Source organism: Protomyctophum bolini, assembly GCF_963924005.1.
Source record: "Protomyctophum bolini genome assembly, chromosome: 11".
NCBI lineage: Eukaryota > Metazoa > Chordata > Actinopteri > Myctophiformes > Myctophidae > Protomyctophum > Protomyctophum bolini.
The window spans coordinates 3,007,663-3,021,571 of NC_137872.1; the positions used below are offsets into that span (position 1 = coordinate 3,007,663).

Here is a 13,909-nt window from a genome sequence, read left to right on the forward strand (position 1 = left end):
TTCAAAAACAAGTCAAAAATCACACCTGTGTGAAGTGAGGGGCAACCTTTAAGTGCTCTTTTAGAGGATTCAGTCCTTTATGACTGTTGGTAGGGGGTTCCCCTATTTTTTGTCGTGCAAAACTAATGCTTGGAATGGATTCAGATCATGAGAACCCCCTACGTTTGACACGTCACATGCTACTTTAAAAGCACAACATTTAGAAATGTTTGTTAATGGTGGCCATATGGATTTGGGGTTCTCACAAATTTTGCCTGCATTTTTGCGAGGGGCATCATGGGGGCTCAATTAGTTTTTTAACCTTCATAGATGATAAATCCACTGAGAAACAGACCTTTGCTCTACACGATCACGGAAGTATTAGAACAAAAGAAAGTTCTGAATTGAAGGAAAATAAAGTCAGCAATTACCGTGAGATTCAGTTCAGGCTCCCCCAGAGTTAAGGTCCCCACACACCGAGCGCGTTTTTCTGATTTTTAGTGGCGTTTCTCCATCGATTTTCCGAAAAAAGCGGCCGGTGTGCAACCACCTTTAGTGTCAAAGTGTCCTTGAGCAAGACACTGAACCCCTGACTGCTCCAAATGTGCAGGTTGGTGTTTTGCATGGTTTCCTCCACCATCCGTGTGTGTGTGAATTTAATACACAATCTATGTAAAGCACTTTGGATAAATGTGCTATATAATATAAATGCATTTAGGCAGCAGTGAAATGTGCCACTGTATGTAGTCAGAACCTGCATGGACCATAATACAGTCAAAATAAATAAAAACAATTGGACCTGCATTGTTTACATAAATAAAAGTATAAATGCAGTCAAATTGAAGCCTACAAACTTTTGTTAAATGATAGTCCTCCCCTAACACAGGGGTGCCCAAAAGGTAGATTGTGATCTACCAGTAGATCACACGACATGCCCCTAAACAAATATATAATTTAAATATAAACATTTATTTCTTTCCACCTGCCACTTGAATGAAGGTGACTTGATTGATTGACATCAAAAAGTGCCTGTCAGCTCAAACCCACAACGCAAGTCTTTGTTTTCAAGTGTGTTGGGCACACTTGAAATGTCAGTAGCATTATATATAGTTATATATATTTTAAAACCCTACCAGTTACATTTCCTCACATCCTCCCCTCTATTCCTCAAGTGCGTCGCTAGGTACGTTTAAAAAAAAAAAAAAAAACAGCAATGGGATAATACTGTTTTTATGTGGGTAGATCTTGTTGAGCTTGTCATTTTCAAAGTAGCTCGCAGTCGCAAGTAAAAAAAGTGTGGGCACCCCTGCCCTAACAAGTTGCTACATGCCATATAGCCTCGATGGCCTTACAGGCATATAATTTATGCAAAGGCTCAACTTATGTAACTTAGATATGTAGACAGCACTCCATAGTGTATATACAGTTTCATTACATAAACTCAGCAACAAAAGTTAACAGACTTAACTTTGGTCCATTATTTCTCCACGTTAATAACACCAATTGGTATTGTATTTTATATCGTTTTAATTGTTTATTTGGTGTATTATTACCATGTTTTGGTCTTGCTTGCTGTACTGTAAATCGACCTGGATTAAGTAAATTCTAAATTCTTAGTTTAAGAGGAGATCTGAGATTTCAATTTCCACAACCATTATGATTTATTGATTTATTGATGTGAAAATTTCAAAAGAACAAGTAACATTTTTTTTTGCATCTGGAAGATAGACAAAGGAACATGTTATTTTACAACGAAGGTGAGAGAGGGGGAAACGGGGGGAAAAAAATAAAAAAATACAACAAACGAAATCAGCCAAAGGAAAAAAAAACAAGTGCTAACCACTGTGTACAGTTAATTCTCTGTTCCAGATAAGAGAAAGATGGATGACCGACCGTAGAAATGGCTGTAAAATGTTTGAGCTGGTGGCTTAACACATTAAGTGTTCTCTGTTAGTACAGTAACAGTACAATATAATCAACCTGTAGTTATTAGACAAAGACCCAGGTGAAGGAATCATTGTGATGAGCAAAAGGAGGAGGGGAGGGGGGGGATTTTGTACCCGCGTTAAATCACTGGGTGAATTTGACTTTTTGCTAAGTGCTAACAAGCTGGACACCCCCAATTTAAGATCATTTAAAAGTTGCTGCCGCCCCACCTCTTTCCTCCCTTTGAGTAGTATAAAAGCTAACTGCATGCCTTTCTTTAGCTCCATTATTATATTATATTCATGCCCATTATTAAGCCATATCCGCCCTCTCCCCGTTTCACCCATACACAGTGGAATAACTGTTGAGAAGCAATTTTTGGGCTTTGCCAAATATAGAATCATTATGAACAAAACATCCATTAACCTCTTAGCACCGCCCTCTCTCTTCTGGACCCCAAGTTTAAGTACTCTGGGACTTAAGACTTGAACTCTGTACTCGTCTCCTCTTCTCCTTCCTCTGTACCCTCAAGGACTAAAGAGGACGGGACGCAAAGACCGTAAGGGCGCCGCCATGTTGCTCCATGGAAGGACAGAAACATGCTCAGTGGGCTTTATGCAGCCAACACTTCCTCCTTCAGCTTCCTTGGGTCTCAACTGCGCATGTTTCTTTCCTTCCATGGAGTAAACATGGCGGCGGCACCCTTACGGTCTTCGCATCCCGTCCTCTTTAGACAGTCCTTGTGTACCCTTCCTTCCTTCCTCCTCCTCCTCCTCTTGGTCCCCTCTAGGGTTGAGGAGGGGCTCCTCCGAACCTCGCGCTCTCCAGTTTGGCGATGAGGGCCATGATCTTGGGGTTGCCCTGGTACTTGGCGATGTTGGCCGGGTTCCGGGCCATGTCCTGGAAGGCGGCGTTCACCTCTGGGTCCTGGAGTTTTATATTTATCATGCAAGAGAAATTTGATCACTTATTATAAAATCACACCCGTGTGAACTGAGTGGTGCAACTCCCCTCTTCCCCCTCCTCTCCTCTCTCTCTCTCTCTCTCTCTCTCTCTCTCATTAAGCACTAATACTATCTCTCTCTCTCTGTGTTTTCTGGCACAACAGTGCCCCTACTGGTACTAATAGTCATATACTGGTGCTCATGGCCACATAGGTAGTACATAGGTGAACACGGACATTGCTGTTAAGGCAACAATGAAAACGTTGTGTAGCGCATGGCATGCTTTGCCATAATTCCACAATAAAAAGTAAAAACATAAATGTAAACAGGAATATTTATAGTCATTTAAAGTCAGAATAGACTAAATATCTAAAAAGAGTTAATGAATCCTGTTCATCGATAATAATGTGACACTTTTATTTAGTTTTGATTATTTTTAGTGGATGGATCAGGAACTGGGGAAGCTAAATGGATGGGATGTGTGAAAATGGCACAGGTGGAAAAGAGGTGCAAGGCATAGGAGGAACTTGTGTAGTGTAGTGTAACGCACCTTTATGGCATTAACAATCTCAGGGTCCTTCAGGAGATCCCCGATTCCTGGCATGCCAAAGGGCATACCCCCCATGCCACCGGGCATGCCTCCGGGCATGCCCCCCATGCCACCGGGCATACCAGGCATGCCACCGGGCATACCTCCCATGCCGGGCATACCTCCCATGCCACCCGGCATCCCGGGCATTCCTCCCATGCCCCCCATGCCCGGGAAGCCAGCACCACCTGTAGAACGAGAGTTATGTTAAAAGAAATGCGAAATGAGGGGCTGCTCTTGTCATCGTATTCATCAATTTATGTTAGGCGGACATTTGACATTGCTACATAAAAGTACATAAGGTGGTCCCTTATTGGTCAAGCGCTCCCATCAACCATATGATTGGTTAGCCTGAATTGCTCGTTTACATGAGGTAGGTTTTCCCTTCAATGTCAATATGGCGTTTAATGTTTTGATGTTTCATTTTTTACGTCATATTTTGTGGAATTCTGACGCCATTTCTCCGTTCATTGTCAAAGGCAAATACTGAGACGTGTGGGTACAAGATTTAGCGGACATTTGACCCCGAATTCCCCTTTTATTGTCAATGGCAAATATTGAGACGTGTGTGGGACGAAAGCCGTTTTAAAAGGACTAATGGTTTATGTTAAATAATAATAGCGAAAGTACACGGTTCATGTTAATTGTCATGGTTAAGTACAGTAATTGGGTACCAGATTAAGATGGAGACAAAATGTGCTATAATTATTCAACTAGAAAAAAAAAAGCCAACAAACGTTTCTGTCGTCATACCTGGGAACCCTGGGAAGCCGCCACCAGCAGCTTGTCTGGCCTCTTCCTCCTGTTAACAAATATTATTAGTTTGTAATATTCATGTAGCGGTCTGCTAAGAGTCCAGTATTGACCAGTGAACCACTTAGTGCAGGAACGAACGAGGCTTAAGGCTCATTCATAGTCTGGATTCTCGGTGGTGAGGTGACCACCGAACTACAACATGACGTCACTGAGCCGCGGTGAAGAGCAAACCACCGCCACCGCTCCAGCCCTTCTCTCTGTTTTTACTCACCACCGCTCAACGTTATTTCAGCTCCGGTGGTCAGCTCACCACCGGAGCGGTGGTCACCTCACCACCGAAAATCCAGACTATGAATAGGCCTTTAGTTTTTGAGCTACCCCTCCTCCCCCCTGAGGACGTCCCCTTCATGAAATGGATTGTGTGACTCACCACATGAACTCACCACATGAATCCCAGAACAATCAGAATGCCAATATTTTGTTCTATTGTGAATCAGCAGCCTTTTATACAAGGCCTTAAATAGGCGGAAATAATACAAAAAGTTTACTTTTCTGAGCAATATTCACTTGTCCTACTCTTTATCAGGGGTAGTACAAAATGTGGCATAGTTTTTTCATATCTTTAGGATGTCCCCTTCATGAAATGGATTGTCCCGAGTTTAACTTTTACTGCAAAAGTCATGAAATTAATCCTTGAAGTGACTCACCACATGAAAAAACGCCTATATCCTGAAAGAGGGAGTTCCAAGTTAATCCTGTCATTTTCTACCTGCTGATTGTTTCTACATCATACTTGCACAGATGATCTACAGGTAGTGTGCCTTCACCCCAGAACAATCAGAATGACAATATTTGGTTCTATTGTGAATCTGCAGCCTTTTATATGAGGCTTTAAATAGGCGGAAATAGCACGTTTACTTTTCTGAGCCATATTCACATGTCGTAGTAAAGAGCATCGCAGTCCCGCCCCCTTTCATGACGACGCCAGGCCCAAGGAAGCTCTGAGAAGGAAGAGAAGTGGTCACGTGACTGGGCTGCGCCATGACACTTTCATGGGAGCCAAACTCACACCGGAAGTGCAATGAATACATGGCAGTGAATGGAGCCGACTGGACCAGCTCATAACAAACATTATTCATGAACAATTGAGACCTTTTTGTAAAGTAATCACTTCTGGAAAATAACAGAAGACATATCACAGGTTGTTTTCTAATCACTTACTTTTCCATGTGCACAGAGTGCACAGTATATACTTTTATCTGGGGATCTAAACAGCAGCAGGTATTGTTTCTGGCTCCGAAGTATCGCGAGATTTGGCTGACAGACAGGAAATGGTGGGAAGTCTCGCGATACTACACATCGAAAAGCAACACAGCAGACAATGTGTCTGTTATTTTCCAGAAGTGATTACTTTACAAAAGGTCTCAGTCATTCATAAATAATGTTTGTTCATGAGCTGGTCACTGAGCTCTCATTGACTCCAGTGCATTCTGCCAAACTTCCGGGTAGTTTGGCTCCCATGAAAGTGTCATGGCGCAGCCCAGTCACGTGACCACTTCTCTTCCTTCTCAGAGCTTCCTTGACCAGGCCCAGGAAATAGTTCCCAATGCATTTTTCCCATAGACATTTCAAAAAGTATTTATTTAAAGACCTTTTAAGCGTCGCATGAAGCCAACTCGAGTCGTGACAAATCATGACAACAAACACAATATTTTGGACCAAACAAATAATTACAAAGAAGAAAAACAAAAAAAACGTGTTGTACCCGGGCCGTTTTTTTTCTACTTTCTAATTATGTTTGGCCCGGGTCTCCGAGGGGGCGGGACTGCAACGCTTTATACTGTTTATCAGGGGTAGAATAAAATGTGAGATTGTTTTTTCATATCTTTAAGATGTCGTCATGAAATGGATGGTCAGAAGTTTTAGTTTTACTGCAAAAGTCATGAAATGCCAATAGTTGGTTCTATTGTGAATCAGCAGCCTTTAATATAAGGCCTTATTAGAGGTAGAAAATAGCCAAAAGCATATAACTACAGTATCATCCAGCAAGCTATTTACTTCGCAAAAGGCATGCGATTATTTAATAAACTTTCTGCACAAAAAAGTTCAGACATGTCCTCAGTGTTTAGTAGGAACCCACCCCAAAGCAACCAGAAAGAATATCAAGTATTTGTTTTTCCGAGTCACTTCTAATCCTGACAAATACAACAAAATGTGCTCCTACTCCTCCTAGTGTAGCAGAGTGGCTCACAACCTCAGCCTGTTGCCCTAAAAGTCAAATATCTCCCCTGAATCACTGGGACATCCTTAGTGGTTAAGATGTTCCACTTGGAAGACCCGGGTTCGAATCCAGGTCTCCGCCTGGAAGCCAATCTTAGCCAATCAGGATGAAATGTGAAAAATCGGAAAGACCCGTTTTATTTTATTGACATACACAGATGAACGGGCAGAGTGCAAAACGTCTCGGCCATGCCTTTCGGCCTGGCGGAGACAATTAGATACCATGTTTTACCCAGATATTATTATTATTATACCATGTTTTACACAGATATTATTGTTATTGTTTTACCCAGCCACTTCATATTCATCCTGGTTGCTTTAGGGTCAGAGAGCACTGAGGGGGCAACTGCCCAAACCCCAGAAAAGGGCACATGTGTGCGCATGTCATTTTTTGGGCATCCCACATCAGAAATTACCAACTAGTGGGCCTAAATTCCACAATAACATCCTCGGACAGTAAAATAAGCAAAACATTAGCATGTAAACATAAACATATTTATTCTGGGAATGTGAGGCAAAAGACTAAGAGCAGGTGCCCAAGCACAAAAAGCTGCCCCTATGCACAAGTATGATGTAAAAAATAACCAGAAGGTAGATTGACCCTCTTTCAGGGTAGGCGTTTCTTGCGGAATGCGGTGATGGTCACTTCATGGATGAATTTTATGACCTTTTCATGAAGAGGACGCCTTAAAGATATGGAAAAAACAATGTCACATTTTGTTGATCGGGTTAGGGTTAGGGTAGGTACGTAGGACCACAATTACAAGAGAATATTGCACAGAAAAGTAAACCTTTTGCTATTTCCACCTATTTAAGGCCTTATCTCGGATAGGAACTGCTTGGTATGGAAGATGGGGGGATAGGCATTGGCCCCCAAAAATATGGGTGGCGTGGAGTCAGATCACAAACCAAGCAGTTCTTTCATGAAAGCCCCCCCCAATACTACAGAGTTTATGTGTGACAGAGCAGCTCCATCTCTGTGTCCCCCCCACACACACACACACACACACACACACACATCTCACCCTCTGTGCCCGCTCGTGTTCCTCCCTGGCCTTCTTTATCCTCTCCTTCTTGTCTCTGATCTCCTTCTCCTCCCTCTTGCGGTCGTACTTGCGTCTGTGCTCGATGATTTTGTTGGCCTAGAGGACAGGAGGGGAGACCTGGTTAATTAACACTACAGAGGACAGGAGGGGAGACCTGGTTAATTAACACTACAGAGGACAGGAGGGGAGACCTGGTTAATTAATACTACAGCGGACATTCAGTCTTCAGCTTTGAGTGCTCAGCAGTCAGGGAAACATGGGCAAGGATCGCTCATTGTGTTAAATTTATTTTTCGTCCTCCGCTCGCTATGAGGGAGCAGAAAAGGAATCGAAGATGAAGATGTACACATTGAGAGGAGGGGAAGATCTCAGTCCTATAATAATGCCAAACACTGCCTGTAACGGAAGATTATAATTAACCCCATATCATTATGTCCATCTTGAGACGTTTAATTTCCTGAGCATTGTCAATGATGACTGTAGGAAAAAAAAGTCAATGAATTTCTGCTGTCCTTTATAAAGTAACCTAAATGTCTGTGCATTACATAGACGCTTCGGGCGATAATTACAGAGAGATCCATAGTGTATCGTATCAGGGTTCTGTACCTTAGGTTGGACTTTAATTACAGAGAGATCCATAGTGTATCATATCAGGGTTCTGTACCTTAGGTTGGACTTCCTTCAACAAGGTGCTGGCGTCGTCGTCATAGTCCAGTTTACACGCTGTAGCCAAGTCCTTGGCTGCCTCCTCCCAGTTCCCGAGGAGCCTGTTAGGGGTGAACAAAGACACACACACAGCCTGTTAGGGGTGAACAAAGACACACACCATGTCGCCATTAGCTACATTCATCTCTTCTGAAGATCTTCATTTTGGAGGCTTGGTGAAAACTAGGGATGCACCGAAAGGGAAATTCTTGGCCGAAAACCGAATATCCGAATATGATTAGTAATATTAAATATCTTTTTTCTTACCATTGCTGTCATGGCCGTACCTTAAAGCTACCTGATTTATGGCTAAATAAATGGTTATGGCGAAACTTAACTTAAGTGATAATCACTATTATGGGTCCATAAAACATTTATTCAGCTCTTTTGAATCCATTAATTGCATACACTATTCGGTGATATATTTTCTGCCTATTCGGGCCGAAACCGAATAGGCCGAAAATGCAATTTTAGCCATTTTCTGCCGAATATCTTCTGCAGACGAATATTCGGTGCATCACTAGTGAAAACGCACACCTGGACTAGAGTGCTGTTGGCTGACAAAGAGATAGAGCAACCTCACACACATAGCTTTGATGCAAAGACATACAAACGTACAAACTATTATTTTGACAGCATTGTCTTCATCTGGGGTTTACCACTAACCCTATATTTTAATAATTTTTGTATTTGAGCTATGAGGGTGCAGTTGCCCCTTCTCCCACAGCAGATATTGATTATTTAGATATTTTTTGTATAAAAACATACTTGTGAGCTTTCCCCCGCCATTTGTAGGAATGTGCAGAGTCCGGGTTGATGACGATGGCTCTGTCGCAGTCCCTCTTGGCTGCGTTGGGTTTCTCCATCCGGATGTAGACGCTTGATATAAAAGACAACAAAGTCACCACACCATGCTAACCTTGACGGATAATGTAACAGAGGTCCTGTTACCAACAACCACAGCAGAAAACATGTAGAATCTCTATTGTGTGCTGCAGGGTTTTGCTTCCTTGAATTCTCAAGTTGAATTATACTCATGCAAGACAATACACTTTGAATGTAAAGGGGAAAGAATGAAAACCCTCTGGGAAGGTAATTCTTTTTAATCACCTTCAGTCAAGTCATTTTATTAAAATTGGATCTGAGAAATGGACACTTTGAAAGAAATTAAGAGAAACGGTTGGATGGCACTTTGTCTTACACCTGCCTTCTAATGAGAAGAACAATAATTAGTCCATTCTAATTATCCATAATATATAAATTATGAATATAACGGTTCAGGACAGACAGGCCTTTTCGGGAAGGGGTGAGAATACTTTATGGATGGTTATTCATCTCAATTATCGGCCCGAGATGAGTGGCTGGATGGTAACCGCAAGGTTGCCAGTTCGAACCCGGGCTCCCCCAGAGTTAAGTGTCGAAATGTCGTTGAGCAAGACACTGAATTGCTCCCGATGTGCTGGTTGGTGGATGGTTTCCGCCGCCATCGGTGTATGAATGTGTGTGTGAATGTAATGCACAATCTATGTAAAGCTCCTTGGATAAAGGCGCTATATAAATGCACCATTTAAGTCATATATATCACCCAGCTCTAGCCAGTGCTGAACATCACATTTAGATCTTTGGGGAGCTCACCTGGCCCTCTGGGCATAGAGACATTTAGATCTTTGGGGGTCTCACCTGGCCCTCTTGGCATAGAGGATGGCTACAGACGGGTTCAGTTTGATAGCGTCGGTGAAGAGGTCCACGGCTTTCTGAAGCTCACCTAATTGACATAAAACAGATGAAAAATAGCTTGAAAACCTCGTATGTCAAAAAACCATTCCTTCTTATTATGGGAAGGAGAATAGCCACATCTACAGGTTCACACAACACACAACGCGTTGAAATATGGAGAGATACAAGATTTATGCCCAACAGCAAAGTTAGGAGAATGAATCTAGAACAACCATGGACAATAAAAACTGCATAAATTCACTTTTATTGGAATTCTCAACCCACCCTCTCCTAAAGCGTTGATGGCCTCCATCTTCTTCTCATCGGCCTGGTCCATCATCTCCTCTGTTACCTGAAAGACACAAGTTCAGTCAAGTCTGGCCTGAGAGTTAAGTAGTAGTCGTTTGCATTACAATGTTGGGATATTTGGCACATGGAAATGTTTTCTATTGAATTAGGTGTCATTGATGCTTGGCGATTGGCCTATGAGTTAAAAAAAATCACATTGCTATATTTTTAACCAAACATTAATAATAATCAATATCAAACAATGTATAAAGACCTCAGCCTCAAAGTCTCCCATCTCCTGCGGTTCGTCTGTATCTGGTTCAATCACCCCCTCATCGTCGATCTCTGCGGAAGCAACAAGTTGGCATTTACTCACACAATGTCTACAAGAATAATAATAATAAGTATAACCACTGCTTTACAATCTAAATGAGCCGTTTCAAGAGTCAATAGCCTCTAGCTTGAGGACAATAACGTTGCACTACTGCAGTGTGTGTGTGTGTGTGTGTGTGTGAACACTGGCTTTTACAGCATTATAATTGCATATTATATGATATATTATATTATATTGAAGGTCAGAAATGCCTTTCATTAAATCAAACTTGCACATTGTCAGTGGAATATTGCCGACAGTGACACACCAACTTCAGGAATGTCACATCTATGGCTACATGTCTCAACACTCGGGGAAACTGAGCGCTGACAAGGAGATTTCCTCAGTGCCTCAGCCTGCATGTACTCAGAAAACACTCAACTGGACAGATATAGACAGTGTGCAACATTACCGCCCTCGAACTAGAGGCCAATTACTTTATGGATCTAGAATTAGGTCCCAGAAACCATTTCTCCCAAAACCTACTTCACGCTGTACGTGGGATGGACAAGCCTATATCACTCTCCTAAAGGCCTATTCATAGTCTGGATTTTGGGTGGTGAGGTGACCACCGCTCCGGTGGTGAGCTGACCACCGGAGCTGAAATAACGTTGAGCGGTGGTGGCGAGTAAAAACAGAGAGAAGGGCTGGAGCGGTGGTTTGCTCTTCACCGCGGCTCGTGACGTCATGTTGTAGTTCGGTGGTCACCCCACCACCGAAAATCTAGACTATGTATGAGCCTTAACCCTACCTCACGCTGTGCTGTGTGTGTGTGTGTGTGTGTGTGTGTGTGTGTGTGTGTGTGTGTGTGTGTGTGTGTGTGTGTGTGGGATGGACAAACCTATATCACTCTCCTCACTCTCACAACAGGGAACAGAAGGCTCAGTGGCTCCGGGTCCTCGGGTAAAGGTGGGAGAAGGACCGCATGGGCATCCCCCCTGAAAACATCAAAGAGTGTAGTTGTAACTAAGAGTCAGTGTTTATACCAAATAGTACCTTCTTGGAGGTATGCAAACAGACTCTTATACACAATATTTATATGCAGTAGTGAAGTTTATCATCATTACCTTGCATGAACCACCATCAGCCTTGGGAGGTCTTGGTGGAATTTTGGCCCCCATTCTGCACCAAATGATATAAAAAAAAAAGGCATGAATTAAATCAATGTAAGTATACGTGAAGTCCAAAACCTGTGACTTACATAGTTGAATTCATAATTCTGATACTTCATCAGCAAAAATGTAGACTTGTTAGCTTCCAGAAGCTATTTTTCAGTGCGGTTCCACTTTCAAGATCATTGTTCTAGATTTGTGTTATACAGTACATCCCCTAACACTGACTACTAAATAATCTAAACGTTTGTCTTCAATCCATCAAGCAGGAATGAAAATGAAATGGTGGTCTTGGAGTGTGCGACCCATTGCCTTTATTTCCATTATATGATTTGAACGGGTAACGCACCATAAGTCACAAGACTTGTGGTCACAAGAAAAGTTATCTATTGTTACACAGCCCTATATATCCCCTGCAACTACAATATGACATGCACTTTTTCTGTAGCTAGTCTTACAAAACGTTGGACTGATCACCCAAACGGGGGTACATACTTAGTTTAGACTAGTCATTGGTTAAGTTTAAGTTTAGGTTTAGGTGTGCTGCACCGTGGGAGGTTATGGTTTAGGAAAACTGTCTAAACTAAAGTACTGCACCCACCAAACGTCTTGTGCACACCATTACTACTAGGCTAATGTAGAATTGATATTTCTTGCTTAATTTAGGTGCACTGTGTAGTAGGGCTGCACAATATATCGTTATCGTATCGATATCGAGGTATGAACATGCACAATATCAGTATCGCAAAAAGTCAACGGTATCGCGATATAGATATATCGTCGACATATCGATATATCGTCTATATCGACAATATATCGTCCACTTCTAAAGCCAGCCCTCTATTTTAGCCTGTGCCCCTCGGAAAATAAACCATCACTCTGTCCCTCTGTCCTGTTGTAGCCTGGCTCCAGCCCTGCATCGCTAGCCAGGTCCATTAAGAAAATATGTTATGGCGATTCAGGTCTGGAGTCTCCCGACGACGGTGTCAGCTAGGGCTGCACGATATATCGTCATCGTATCGATATCGAGATATCTGCCATGTATATCGTGATATGAATTTTTGTCCATATCGTGCAGCCCTACTGTGTAGTAGCACTATACACTGACAGACCTGCTGATGTAAGGTCGGTGAATTATTTTAGTTGCATTGGACAGATTTGAGGACACTACAGTAAATGGGTGCACTCTGTCAGTCAATACTGTTCCACTACTACCGACAAAATCTAAATCCCTTCTCGTATATATATATATATATATAAGCACACCAGGCCGTGCCATATTATATTACACACCCTTCCAACCAAATCCTGACGAATCCCATCTCTGGCAGGTGCAATAAAGCAGGATTGCCATCACACATCTGTACGAAGGCCTTCAACTCCGACACTTTCCGTGGGTCCATGATGGCTCCTCGGAACACTTGGAGCTGCTCATGAAAACACAACCGAGTGACAGACAATTAAACATATGATGTTTATATATTAGTTCATTGTTAAACTTAGTGTGAGACGGGGTTATTTTACGACTCCCACACGTCAGGGAAACATTACATAGCCCATTTCGAATTTTAGAATGACGGTTTTTTTTTTGTCGTCCCCCAAATACAAAAAAAAGGAGTTCCGAGAGAAGAACAGGAAACAGCTAAGAGTAAAAACAAACGGCAATTTAAATAATGATTTACAAGTTAAGTAGAAACCCAGTGGATTTGATTATAACGTTAACGGCGTGATGATCAATCGCCATACCACTAGAAGCTTCTGGAATGATTCTGCAATAAGACGCTGCCTGGCTCGCCTCGCGCGCTGTTTGCATACAGGTCCATGCAGCATACATACAAACACCGCGCGAGGAGGATCATCATTCGTGATTTAAAGCGCGTCACGTACATCGTGTTTATAACACATTTCGAACATTTACAACACACCACCGAAATCCAACGGCTACCCTACCTTGCAGGGAGTAGTTAAATCTTCTTGACGAGTGGTTTGGCAATAGAGGAAACTGCAGCGGAATCTAAATTTTTTTTCTCCCACCACGCACACACAACGAAGACAACACTTCAATGGACGCTTTGATTATTTGCTCGCAGGCGTTTAACTCGGACGAAATGATCAAAACATGGGGGTCCTGTCTCGCCCGCGAACACGTCGCGGGGGAAACGGGTCACGCTCTCTTTTAGTCCAATCAGAGGGCG

General features: G+C 42.5%; 1 protein-coding gene across 1 annotated transcript; it reads right to left on the bottom strand.

The window, feature by feature from the left end:
* Positions 1 to 1,633: 1,633 nt before the first annotated feature.
* st13 (ST13 Hsp70 interacting protein) lies at positions 1,634 to 13,793 on the bottom strand. Its single transcript, XM_080775548.1, has 13 exons — positions 13,665 to 13,793; positions 13,008 to 13,141; positions 11,670 to 11,724; positions 11,444 to 11,540; positions 10,504 to 10,574; positions 10,227 to 10,293; positions 9,906 to 9,990; positions 8,994 to 9,104; positions 8,185 to 8,287; positions 7,500 to 7,616; positions 4,192 to 4,240; positions 3,400 to 3,626; positions 1,634 to 2,832 (listed from the first exon to the last, which is right to left on the bottom strand). Exons 2-13 carry the CDS (start codon positions 13,115 to 13,117, stop codon positions 2,692 to 2,694), a joined length of 1,233 nt encoding a protein of 410 aa, XP_080631674.1. The 5' UTR covers positions 13,118 to 13,141; positions 13,665 to 13,793; the 3' UTR covers positions 1,634 to 2,691.
* Positions 13,794 to 13,909: the final 116 nt, after the last annotated feature.

What these genes read in the sequence shown, in the direction of transcription:
- st13 (XM_080775548.1), bottom strand. Translation starts at nt 13,117, where the DNA reads ATGGACCCACGGAAAGTGTCGGAGTTGAAGGCCTTCGTACAGATGTGT. An exon ending in GAGTGAGGAGAGTGATATAG is followed by an intron (nt 10,575 to 11,443) that starts GTTTGTCCATCC and finishes TTGCTTCCGCAG; the next exon opens with AGATCGACGATGAGGGGGTG. An exon ending in AACACGAGCGGGCACAGAGG is followed by an intron (nt 4,241 to 7,499) that starts GTGAGATGTGTG and finishes ATTTGTTAACAG; the next exon opens with GAGGAAGAGGCCAGACAAGC.